This window comes from Stylophora pistillata, chromosome 1 (genome assembly GCF_964205215.1).
Source record: "Stylophora pistillata chromosome 1, jaStyPist1.2, whole genome shotgun sequence".
Lineage (NCBI taxonomy): Eukaryota > Metazoa > Cnidaria > Anthozoa > Scleractinia > Pocilloporidae > Stylophora > Stylophora pistillata.
In genome coordinates this window covers 38,396,670-38,410,423 of record NC_142519.1, presented here as the reverse complement: position 1 = coordinate 38,410,423, position 13,754 = coordinate 38,396,670, and the positions used below count along the sequence as shown (strand labels likewise).

At 36.6% G+C, this 13,754-nt stretch overlaps 1 protein-coding gene and 1 long non-coding RNA gene across 3 annotated transcripts in view; both read right to left on the bottom strand.

Moving 5' to 3' along the window:
* LOC148742395 (uncharacterized) overlaps positions 1–13,754 on the bottom strand; it is a 280,537-nt gene that overhangs the window by 161,271 nt on the left and 105,512 nt on the right. The gene's annotated exons all lie outside the window — the stretch shown is intronic.
* LOC111328254 (uncharacterized) overlaps positions 1–13,754 on the bottom strand; it is a 156,166-nt gene that overhangs the window by 60,932 nt on the left and 81,480 nt on the right. The window contains exon 12 of the mRNA XM_088737377.1: positions 6,812–6,883. Within this exon, the coding sequence (XP_088593503.1) occupies positions 6,812–6,883 (72 nt within the window). The remainder of the gene's footprint in view (positions 1–6,811; positions 6,884–13,754) is intronic.

Below are 13,754 nucleotides of genomic sequence, written 5' to 3'. Positions count from 1 at the left end.
GAAAAAGTTAAGGGAGATGCTTTTGACCCCTCTCTTGTTTTCTGCCAAAGGACTTCTACATTATGGAAGGTGACCTGTCTTGTACCTCTCCACGAAACGGTCGAAAGTGAGGTTCCGAACAAAATTTTATTTTAGAAAGTGAAAATTTTGTGACATGCATTGTAAATGAACAGTCAACAAATGGGCAAATTTAGTAGAAATCAATCATGTGGCAAGACATCTTGACAGACCCCTTCTTGAAAGATCATGAATTAATTAAATCAATATATTGAAAAAGTTCTCTTTCTTAGTATACAGATCGGAGCGAGTTTTACAATAATTACCTGAATGATGGTCGAATGAGTTTATGATGCTGCACATTTGGAGCCAACATTGTACTGTACTTACTGATTGAGTTCTTAAACATATTGCTTTGTTAAGGTAACTTAAGAAATGTTGATATGATGAAAGAGGTTTAAAATTAAATAATTTCACTTCTATTCATAAAATAGTGAAACAACTTTCATAGAAGTGTAATAATTCTAGTAGAAAGACCAAGGACGGATCGGGATGACAGAAACCGATAGACATAACAGTAGAGTGCACATTGAGCTGACGCGCAAGATTAAATGATATTAATTAACAATTATATGTAGTAAAACAGAAACTTTTGTTCTGAATTCATCACATCAGAAAGTTAGAAATGCGCAGTAAGATAAAGCTTTGAACTCGCCCCACCTCCCACCTCTATTGCGCGCCCTCATTCCAATAAGTGCCCATTTTTTTCAGCCGAAATCTCAAATTAGGGCAGCATGTGGACAAGTCAGCTTTCGGTTTCCTAGAAAAAGATCTTAGCCAAAAACAAGATAATTTCTGTAATTAACGCTTTCCAAACCCTTAAAAGAAAACTGCGGTAGGATTGAGACAATTTGAACTCACTGCTTGCCTGGTACTTAGTGTTTATATCATCACAAATACCACATCATGCCATGGACACCTGGACAGGCTATATGAGTTAAATGTTCGTCATCTTTAAACAAAGTTTATCATCGGACAGAATGCGTGGACATCAATAATTATTCATTAACGATAAAGCGGCAAATTTGAACGTGAAGTGTCCTAAATTTGAGAAGAAAGGGTCAAAATCAGCCCACAAGTGTTCGTAAAACTCATTCCTGTAAGTTTTAGAATTGCTTGCCTCTCAATCAGCGCACGGCTTTTTTGAGATTACAAACGTATCTACAATTTTACGTCTAAAATAAACTACTTCTTTGGAGTAAAAGTATTGTCACTTCGCTCTAAAAAGTCACTAAATTCAGGCATTTTTAGTGTGAAAGTCATTTTCTTATAAGCAAGGGTTTCTTAAAACTTTTAACGATAAAAATCAACGGTAAAACACGACGTTTCGACCGTGCTTCGGTCATTGTCAAGTGAATGGAATGAAATACAGTAAATATATGATTGTATATATACACGTAAGAAATATAGAAAATTTTTGCAGGTGTAAACAAACGATAAAACTACAAAGAAAGTGCTGGTAAAAAGCTAATTAAAATTAATTAGCCAGATTGGTCGAGAACTCAAATTGTGAGAAGCTAAGCCGCCGATTGTGAACCAACAGTGCATGCATTGTTTACAAATTTCAATGCGACCTGTGCGATGCAGGTTATGTTGGTTTCACACGCCGTCATCTACACCAACGTATTGAAGAACATAAAAACTCCTCTTCGTCAATTGGCAAACATTTTCGCGACAAACATTCTTTGACTTACAAAGAACTTTAGCACCTTAATGAAGTGCACGAACAAATTTGACTGTCTCGTCTATGAGATGTTTTTTATTCACAAGCTAAAACCTGCTGTCAATGTACAGTCTGATTCAATTCGTGCTAAGGTTTTTAATTAGCTTTTTACCAGCTCTTTCTTCGTAGTTTTATCGTTTGTTTACAACTGCAAAAATATTTTATATTTCTTACGTGTATATATACATATATTTACTGAGTTTCATTCCATTCACTTGACAATGACCGAAGCACGGTAGAAACGTCGTGTTTTACCGTTGATTTTTAAAGTCATTTCAAGAGCGATTTTCTGAAAACCCTTGCTACCCTCGAAAAATCAACGCACGGCAAATGACAGTCTGATGAATCTTTACTCCAACAGAATCTGTTTTCATTTTGAAAATTGGCTAAAGGCAACCTTTATCCACTTCAGTTTGAAGACGTTTATTCGAAATTACGGTCAAAACTGGTGCGTTTTGATAATGGGTATTCTGCCCATTGATAGCCAGTACAGAAAATACAGCAATGTTTAGCATGAAATAGTAAAAAAAGAGCCTCCAAAGTAACTTGGAAATACGATTCGTTCCACAGAAATAACTTGAGTCACAGCGGCTCACGAAGGCTCCCTGATCACATGCAAAGAAACACGGCATATCTAGCAGTCCCGCGATAGAGTGTCGAAATGGTGTTTACGTCAGCGGTTAAACGTCAGAAAACTAAACCCTTCAAAGAAGAACGATTTAACGTCAACCATAAATAAGCAGCTAATCAGTGATTGGGGCCAGATATATCATATTCGAAACTTTGAGCATTGTTCTTTTCAACGAGACCCCTCAAAATGTAGCATTATGTCTTAAGCCACAAACAGGTAATAATAACAGGGTGTTCAAAGCGGCTTACTGCAACTTCGCAAAAAAAATAATCATTTTATTGGACCAAATTCTTAGGCTACACGTATTTATGTCTTATTGAGTATGTGAGGCAGTAGCCAAGCTTTTAATAAGGTAACCTAGTCTAAAAAGTGTGAGAAGAGTAGTATTGAGAAACGGCGTTTGAAACGTATATACTGAAAAGGACCCCCAAAACGTCTTTTTAAATGTAATAGAAACGAATTTGACACATTTACGATCAAGAATGTTAGTATTCATGCCGGAAGTATGTTGGTCATTATTCCCAAAATTATGCCGGTAAAATTTATCTAAGCCTATCGGTGACCTTCAAACGGTTTCAATTCAGGTATTTCAGATCTCATTATTTTTACTGCTCATCACAAACAGTTCTGGATCTCGAGGACTCTTTGGATCTTAGAGCAAGAAAGTTAACCTCCAAATGTTTCCAAGTATACTTAATTTAAAGTCGTTCACGGTATTACAATTTTCGCCCGCACGCATGCTCTGAGAATGTTAAATGGCTTATTTCATTGAAAATTATCGGGAAACACATCATCTTTTAGAGGTTTTTACGGGAACGATAAGATGACAACCCTGTTGTAGTACATTACTTTGCAGTTATCCATATGCAATGTTAACTCGGTTACTCCCTGAATGATTGATGGGTGACTTCTCCCTACAATATCAAACTGTTTACAAACGCTCACAAGTAATTAAAATACGATGGATGAGAATTCCCAGCAGAAATACTGATACAACGCCAACAATGATAAATGAATCATAAATGAAAAGTGTGGTAGGCGGTACTTTAACAGTGTACATCATTAGTAGGTTGTGAATGGGTTAACTGGCTGTAAGGGAATAAGTTTAGAATAGACATCAACATGAAATAACGCACAGTATCACAATAATGTGCTTTGAAAAGCACTTCAGAGGTGTGTATGCTATTCCGTTCAAAATGCAGATCTATATATCTTGTCAAGAGAGGTTCTCTCGACTCTGTACATGCGTACGGCTTCCAACAGTTTCCACAATTTTTCCTGGGTGATGCATATAGAATCAGTGAATAACTTGACAAAAAATTGGTGTTGAGGTAGACACGATTTAGAAAGTTAAAGAAAAACCTTTTGACCCCTCTCTTTATTGACTGCTAAAGGATTACAACATTATGAGAGGTGGGCTGCCTTTTACCTCTCCAAGGAATCGTTGAAAATCAGGTTTGGAAACAAAATGTCACCTTTAGAAAGTATTGAGTTGCTGTGGTAACTTAAAGAAATGTTGATATGATGAAAGAGTTTTAAAATAATGTCACCCCTAGTCATAAGACAGTGAAACAACTTTCAGAGAAGGGTAAAAAAGTTCTAGTAGAAAGACCAAGGCCGGCTCGGATGACAAAAACCGATAGATATAACAATAGAGTGCACATTAAGCTGACGCGCAAGATTAAATGATATCAATTAACTGTTACGGTATATTTGATAGAACAAAAACTTTGTGTGACCACGTGAACTAGACCAATTTAACCAAATTTACATAAGGATTAACGCGCCCAAAACGTATTTGATTCCCTCTACAACATAGAGGGCAACTATAAAACAAACTGAAAAAAGTTGAAATAACCAAACCGCAGTACCCTTAATGCAACCGCATGCTGAGGAAGAGAGAGGATACCTCACAGGGTTCTCACGCAGTGTTCCCTTTTTCTTTTCTTTTTTTTTTTTTTGCTTTCGTTTTCTTACGATAAGGTAGCAAAAAGTCTCGGTTCACTTTTACTTATTCAGTTAAAAAGGAATCATCACATGAGAAAGTTTGAAATGTGCTGTTAGATACAGCTTGCAACTTACCCCCCTCCCTTCCCCCTCCTCCCTCGCTTTCTTAAATATAAAAAAACCTGTTACCATCGCCACCTTATCTACTGTATAACTTTTTAAGCTTCAACTACGGCTGAATCAGTACATGTTAGTAGTTTCTCAATAAATCGCCACTCTTATAAAGCACTCTCATTCCAATAAGCTCCCCTTTTTTTCAGCCGAGATTTTGAAGGAAATAGGGTAAATAGAATTGGTTGATTAGGTTTGACGGAAGATTTTTTTTATTGAAATCAAGTGGGACTCGCTATGCAACTTGTTAGGGCAAGATTATCTGATAGAAGTTCTACATTTACAAACAGCTCAAGACTTCTCTGAGTTTTTACAACGCAGTTTGACGCATTTACGTATACGCTCAAAAATTTTGGTGATTATGTCGGAACTGTACTCGACCCCCTGACTACAGCATTATACCCAAAATTATGCCGGTATAATTTATTTGAGACTATCAATGACCGTCAAATAGCTCCAATTAAGGTCTTTCAGAGCTCACTATTTTTACTGCTCGTCAGTTCAGGATCACATACTTATTTCATGAGAAAAACATCATCTTTACGCTCCTTATAATTAAAATGCTTCCTTTGCCTAGCATATGAGAGAATTGCTCAGACTGGGTGTATATCATCCCCTCACCGAGTAGTGGCATATGTCTCTGGGAAATTAAAAGAAACGTCGTGCTCTCTAATTTTTTCAAATGAACTCAGCCCTTAGCCAGTCTCCGAAACCGAAACAGTCATTAATGTACAATTTCCAAGAATCAGCATAAATTTTGTTTGTTTTTTTTTTGTAGGATTGCTGATTTGAGCGGGCAAAAGGCTCCAGCTAATATTTCGGTAAGGACGAGTGTCAATCAGCCACTATTTAAAAACCAGTTTTCAGCGTATTATGAAGGACAATGGAGTTGCCGGAAGTTTGGATTCTCTAGTCTATAACCTCAAATCGCTTCCATCCGGATTTTTTGCTAGATAAATGGCGATCGCTAAAGGTTTGAGAAACACTTGCACAAATGTAATTAAATGGCATACTCAGAACTTTGAAGGCCGATCTAACATAGCAATGGATGTCACAGTCAGGTTATATTCGTACTGCACCCGAACTAGATTATTTCTGAGGTGGCGATCAAGATGGAAACTGAGAGGAGTAGACTAGAATTAAAGAACTAGAGATCATTCTAATACAACTGAATCTGTTTACTTTTTTTTCGCTTTTACAAATCGAACTGTCATCGTGTATTGAAGTAACTCACGAAATTCATAAGGTCGTCGATTTGAGTTTCCATTTACTATAAAAAGCAATTACTTGGGATTCGTTCCAAGTAAATAAACATTGTCAATAAAATCAAGAAAGCCGTCGACGCTCCGGGTTGCAGAGCAAGTGTTTTCATCAAGTTCTTTATCGACTTCAAGTAATGTTTCGCTTAAGTTGTAAATCGTGATAACATGCCGTGCGCTCTGTCATATATTTTCTGAGATACCTTCATCGCGGTGGACGTATACTGAACAGACGGTGTGGTTATCATTTCTAGTGATAGTCATATCCAGTGTATGGTTACAATAAGTGATCGCTTCCGGATATTCTTCATCAAATAAAACTGGGCTCTAGAAACTTCAAAACTCCGTAAGAATCACCTTTTTGATATGCTTTTACACACCAAACGAGAAATCCGATACTTTTTGATGGATTTCTGTCCCCTGATGAAAGCTGAAACAAGTGGCAGCTTTGTTGACATAAAGTGGATTGTTATCAGGAAAATTGAACCCTTTCACTCCCATGAGTGACCAAGACAGAATTTCTCGGCTTACAATATCAATACAATATCAAGCAGACAAGTGTTGAGAATACAGAAAAATATCAACAAGGGGATTTGGAGTTGATCCAATATCAAATTCTCCAAAGTTACCTGATAAGAATTGTATGGCAGACAGTGAGGAGAATTAGTAATGAGATCTTGGCAGTGAAAGGGTTCACCATCGGGATTGAACAATCCAGGCTCTAGCCTATTGCATTCAGTTCGTACTGCGAACGTTTATGGTGCAGACTTTCTCTCCAGAGGTCAGCTTCTCGTCCTCGTTTGGTGGATAATAAGGTTTGTGAGGAGGGACTGGGGGACATGGTGGCGGGGATGTGCAAATTGGACGGGCGATATTTTATTGCTCGCCGTTGATTTTTTTTTCCACCGACTTTATATTTTTCAATTGCAATTAATGGAATTGTGCCTGAGACTGCCTCAGTTCCTCTCATTACTTACATGGATGTCACAGCAATAAATAAAGATTTTGTTCGTTGGTACTTACAGTTTCAGGAGCTCTGTGGTCCTGCTGAAAATTCCCAGGGGTAAGTTCTTTAACTGATTATTGGACAAGTCCCTGTCAACAAGAAATCATTTCATCAGATAGTTAGATTTGCACTGTTAGATAATGCTGAGAACTTTATATGACTCTGACCAGGTGGAGAAAGCCACAAAATCTGCTGATTTGATTTTCACCCGGAAATACATAGGTAAGGATGGGCCTAAACGTTAGCAAATATCAGTTAACTTTAAGTTCTTATCTCACCTGAGACAAATAACATTGGTCGATTAGGTTTTAAGGAAGGTTTCTTCGATAGATAAGAAGTGGGACTCGTCATACAACTAGCTAAAATAAAACTCTTTGGTAAAAGTATTATATAGACAGATAATTCAAGATTTCTCTGGATTGGTGCAACAAATAGTAATTAGCTATTGAAAGTTTAAACTTTTATGATTTTGTGTCATCGTGAAGGATATGAACCCGCCGGCTTTCCATTATTCTCCTCACTCACCCCCCTCTCCCCTTCACCCATCATCGACGACTGTTTTAAATTGCTACATAAATGAGTCAGTCGACAGTGTATTAGAGATCATGGTCCACTTCAAAACCCACTCCCTCCTCCGCGAAAAACTTTATTGCCGCCACTTTGGCTGGAATGTTTACATTCCCGTCGATAAAATTTTCGTTGCTGACATCGAAAATGAAGCAACATTATCTATGGCTTATCGACGACTGACAACGGATTGTTTGGTAAACTGAGGCTTTTCACACATTGTTCTATTGATTTGTGTCCACTTTTTCTTTATGATGAAGGTCACGTGATTTTTTCATATCATATGAATATACCCAGCGTAAACAAATGATTCTGAGCGGTCCAAACAAGTTAATTATTAACTCTTAGTCAGTCACGGTATTGTGTAATTCTCTGTAGTTCTCTGGTTCTCGTGGTTCTCGTGGTTCTCGTGGTTCTCGTGGTTTTATTGGTTTTCTTGGTTCTCGCGGTTCCCTTGGTTCTCGTGGTTCCCTTGTTTCTCGTGGTTCTCGTGCAGGTTATAATAGTTCTCGTGGTTCTTGTGGATGTACGTTATATTTTCACTTCCGGTTCAAGCGGAGGTCTAAGCGAGCGAGCGCAGGCTCAATTAAACCTCCGCCAGCGGTATCTCCTTTAAGTCAGAGTTGGAGTGAGTCTCGAACAGATTCATAAATTTGTAGTTTTATCACAAGAAATGAAGTGTTTTACCAAAGATGTGTGTCTTTTATTGGCTTTCAACATCTTGGGCTGCTCTTACGCCTACAGCTGGCCAATTTCGGAAGCAAGTTACAGATTTATACAGCTTGTTTTGAGCATTCATTCATTCGAGTCTAATATGGTTGGAACATGGTGTGGTTATCATGAGTGATCAAAGAAGTCTAATATCCAGTAATCCAGAAGATTACGCTGTACGTGATGTCAAATCATGGTATGATTAAATGTCTCTTCGAATTTGACCTTATGTTGTCCCACTTGCCCAGAATGTTCTGGAATGAATCAGTCGCTTACAGCTACAAGATGAAAGGACGGGAGAATAGAATGGGATGAACCACGTCGCCTGTACGATTAACAAACAATGTGTTACTAGTTAGTAAAGTATACGCCAAATAATTGCTCATGATCCTTCTGTTTTGCCACAAGTTAAAGGTATATTGCCAATTCCATTCGTCTTATTTCACAAGGCTGGAGTGACGAGAGAACTGCATAGCTTTATAAATCTTATTCAAATGCTGGGTTAACGATAAGTGAAATTCAAACTCTCTGGCTACAGACGTACGATACCTATGGTTCATTAAAAGAAGCTTATATCTCTGCATGGAACAAAAATTGAAGCGTTAGTCTTTGTTTTCCAGAGTTTGACCAAAGATTTCAACAACCAGGTGAGAAGGTCAATTAGCCTTTTGCATGGCCAGGAATTATTTTGAGAAGGAGCATCTATATACAAAGAGAATGTGTCAAATGACAGCCAGAAAGTGGCTAAGTTGTGATCATACGTTTAAAGTGTCTTCAAATATTGGATTTTGGTTTAATAAGAAATGGGTGAAGCTATATGATACATTATTTATTGTCCTTAACTGATGAGGAGGGAAGTGTGTTAAGCTGGAAGCTGTGTAAAGGAACCAAGTTTTCATCTATTGAAAATGTTTTGCAACTCATGAAAGACTGGCTAGATAAACAGGAACAAAAGCCAACCGTTTTCTTTTTAGATAATTGCTGTTCCTGGCATGAGTTTAAAAATGATTCACCTTTTACAAGGGTTAATGATGGTCGAATGACCTGCGATGCACACATTTGGAGCCAACATTGTACTGTGCTAATTGATTGTGTTAGGTCAGATATACTGCGTTAACTTAAAGAAATGTCGATATCGTGGTGGCTTAAAATAATTTCAATTCTAGTCTTCAAAAAGTGAAAAAAATTTCAGAAAGTCTAATAATTCTAATAGCAAGTCTAAGGATGGATAGGGATGACACACATGTAACAGTAAAGTAGAATACACTTAAGAAATAATATCCAATTCAATCATATCGTATGTCAATTACCAATTATATCGATTAAATTTGGTGAAACGAAAAGTATTAGGAGAAGTTTTCAAACCAAGTAAAATAGATAAATTACTGAGTCACCTAATGGTTAATGCACTTAAAACCTATTTAAATCCTCACAGCATAGAAGGCAATTGACACACAAATTAAATTGAAAACGATTGAAATAACCAATCCACAGTACTTGTGATCCAACTGCATGCTGATCAAACTGGACTGTATCACTTAACAGATGAAAGGCTAAAGAAAGGATGTGAGGCTTTTTCCGTATTTGTATAGGTTCCCAAGGGAATCTATATCGAAGGTGAACAAAAGAAAATACTTCAACGAATGTTCTGGCCAGGTTTCATCAAAATACCACAGAATTACATACCCTTTGAATTCATTTAAGTAGAGCTAACTCTCGTAAAAACAGACATCAAGGTTTCGGTCTCCACAGAAATTGAGTTTAGGTTTTTGTTGAGCATCAAGGGTAAAATGCCAATTGTTCAAAAAAAAGACAGCGATATCTATTATCTATTTATTTACTTCATTTTTCATAATTGTTTGTAACTTGTGGTCAGAAATGTCCAGATGTTAACAAGCGCATTTCCTCTCCTTATTACTTTCTCACATTCTCTTTTTTTACTTGGGCGTGTTTCAGTGTGCTATAAAGTAGGCAAAGGATTTTTGACAGCATTCTCCTGTCTAAGTAATCTTTGTTGGATGTCTTTTGAAACCTACCATGCTAGATATGGAAAAGAAACTATAGAATTTAGGGTTTGAATCAATCAATCAATTCAATCAATCAATTTATTTAAACTCACTTGAATACAGTGTACTAGAGAAGATCATAATTATTACAGTAGTGCTACAAATATCATTTTTAGGAATACAGTACAATAGGAGAACGGAAAAAAAGAAACTAAAATTAATTTACAATTCATGATTGTAACTAAGGATATCTGACAATTGAAGAATGATAGGAAGAAAAGAATATTTGAATACGTTTGTTAGTTGTGTGGAGTTTGGGGCACCCAAATAGTTTTAAGAACTGATCGAGTGGGTGTCCCAGAACAAAAAATTCAAACCAAGGGAATACAGTGTCAATAACAATTTACTAACTATTAAGAATAAAAGATATTTACACAAACTATTTAACACCATTGTAACCATTGATCATAGAATTCTTTATATTTTGACAAAATCTAAAAAAGGGAAAGATTTGTTTAACATTAATTGGTAATGAATTCCAGGGTGTGATACAAGTGTAACGCAGGGAAGAATACCATATTGGGTTGTTTGAATTGGGTTTACAAACAGGTTTTCATTCAGTAATTGACATGTATGATGTGAATGGACAGAAGATATTAGCTTAAAGTAATTAGTAATACCGGAAGGAGTTTTTTTTCTGGGACCACTGATAAACAGAAGAAAGAATCTCAAGATCCATTATATCAGAGAAATTTAAGAGGGTTGAGAGATTTCAGTAGTGGTTCTGAGTGTGATGCTGGTTCAGAAAATGTCTTAATTCTGAGTATACGCTTTTGTAAAGTAATCACTGGCTTTAAATAAGTGGGATAGGTTAAACCCCAAACTAGGATACCATAAGTGAGAAAGGGGTAGATTAACAAATAATAAAGCATATGAAGTATATCAGTGCCAACATAGTACCTCAATTTTGAGAAGATTCCTACAGTTTCTTACAGTTTTAGGTAGAGCTCATCAATATGATTCTTCCATGTCAGATTTTAGTCAAAGAATGAATTAAATGATTTACCTCATCAAAATTTTTGAAACAATGAAAATACCAAAGCCAAACTCATTGTGGTCAATTGAGTAACGAATAGACTCAGTGATACCTAGAAGTGTGGGATTAGTTGAACACTACTGTCTAAGGCCAAACTGAAGTGAGTAGAGAATATGGCATTCAAGATAACCATAGAGACTCTTATACATAGCTTTTTCACATATTTTGCTTAAAACAGGCAGCACTGATATTGGCCTACAATTATCTTTGTCTTGTCCAGAGCCTTTCTTGAAAACTGGAGGAACTCTTCCCAATTCAGTTTTATTTGGAAAAATGCCACAGAGAAAAGAGTCATTAGTTAGGGATGAAAGAAGTGGAGAAATATTGGTTTTAGGAATTTTTAGCAATCTGATTGGAAAACTGCAAAGGCCAATAGACTTATCATTGCCCATTTGAGATATGTAAGACTCAACTTCAAATGAAATGATAGGGGAAAGGAACATTGATTCAAGAAAATTGCCATTTAGAAAAGAGGTAGGAGAACAACTCCCCCTGTGGAATATCTTTATCAGTGTTTCTACCCGGGATAGGGTTAGCAAAAACCTGTTAAAGATGTTGGAAATAGCACAAGGATTGTCAATAGATTTGCTGCCACTTTCTAAAAGGGTAGGGATATAGTTGGCTTCAACTTTACTAATGTTTATGATTGATCCAATTCCTGACCAGATTTTTAAAATCTTTTTCCGATTACACAGAAACTAATTCTTTAAGTTATTAGACTTGCTGGCTTTGATATCTTTAACAACACTATTCCTGAATTTCTTATGAAGATGAAGAGATATCACATTTGGATCTGGTTCCTTACTTTTCATGACCTGAGAATAGAGCTTATCTCTGTATGTTATCTTAGCAAGTATGTCTTATGTAATCCACGGTTTAGTAGATAACTTTATTCATGCTTAGAGAGCTTCCTGTATGGTGCATGACAAGTAATAAACTGGAAGACTTGATCATAAAAAAAACGTCAAATTAGTCGTCTAAATTACTATTTCAAATGTTAACCCAGTCAAGTAGTGAGAGATCCCCAGTAAAATTTCCTTCATCAAACTTACAGTAATCATTTTTGTAAAAGTTTAGAGTTTTATAATTTAACCTAACATTATCTACAATAAAAAATTTGGAAAGATGAGGAGAGACTCTTAGCCTACTTAGGACTAGGTTACCACTAGTAGCACTCAGATCTTTCAGTAATGCGTGTTGGTTGTAGGAAATCATTGGATTCCAGATGGCTTTTCCAGTTTAATAGGTCAATATTAAAGTCTCTCATTAGGAACATAATCTTATTTCCTCTTGATAACAGAGATAAAATTGACTCAAAGTGTTCCTCACACCTTACAGGATTGAAAGACAGTTATACTCAGGGCAATAAATTGCCACACCACCAGTAGCAGATCTGGAGAGTTAGGAATGAAGTGTGAAACTATCCAGATCAACATTCATTTTGAAACCTGTTTTAAAGTTCTCCCTGGTTTCACTTATGCCTATGACATAGACATAGGCATGCTACGCATGCAGGAGTTATTTTTTTGGATACGTAGGTTGAAATGGAACACTATATAACTGATGCTGGTGTCTGAATAATTGTTGGTAAAAATAAACTGCATTGGTACAACGCTCCCTGCAGTCCCCTCCACAGCCCTAATTTGAACTTATCACGCAACGCTCTCTCTCTCTCCAACATTGCATGACGAGACTAAACAACAACCTGCTCGTAGGTTAAAATTGTGCCTATTGCCGTTCCTTCGTCAGAGACAAAGTCCTAGTTATTATTCTGACCATTAAGGGCCAGAATCAGAAATTCTGTTTGGTTTTTCCTGTGCAAGAAAATGCACAATAGCGTGTAGTTTTTAATTGGCGTAAAGTAATGTGGTGGCATATCCAGGGAACGAGGTTGAGTTTTGGCATCGAGTGTCAGTCAGATTTGAAGTACTGGCCGCGCATCAACGATAAGCTTGTTACAGTTTATACTCATCTTTCGAGTGAACTTAAATATATTTATTTAAAGTACAAACCTAATACTGTGAATCACCACTATTGTTAACGTACCGATGAAAACAACAACCCTTGGGAAGAGTAAAATTTTTGGCCGATTGTTTAATTGGATTAATTAATACAACCATCTTATGTAAACATTGGCGTTTGAAGCCATCCGTAAATAAATATTGCGAACAAAACAATTGTACTTTTCAGACCGAAAAAAAAAAAAAAAAAACTTGTGGAAGTCACTGCCACATACCTTTAATTTCAATCAGTCAAAAAACTTGAGGTCTATAAAATGCCTTCTGTGATATATCGTTCCGAGGCAAAAAAAACTTGAAAGGTTTGTTATTAGATGTAAGCAAGAGACATCCTTGTAAATAAAGTCCTCGCGTTCAAATGCAAATTTTTATTGAGTGATCTCGCCTTTCCTCCGGCGATTTTAGTAATTCCAAATTGTCATGGATGGCATCAACTTGTTCCGAAGTCTTAGTCTCTATAACTCTCCATGTTAACAAACCATGAAAAGCACTCGACAGCGATTTTGCTAGAACAGCAAAGCCCTCAATTCGAACCAATTCAATTCAATCCGCTGATCCACAA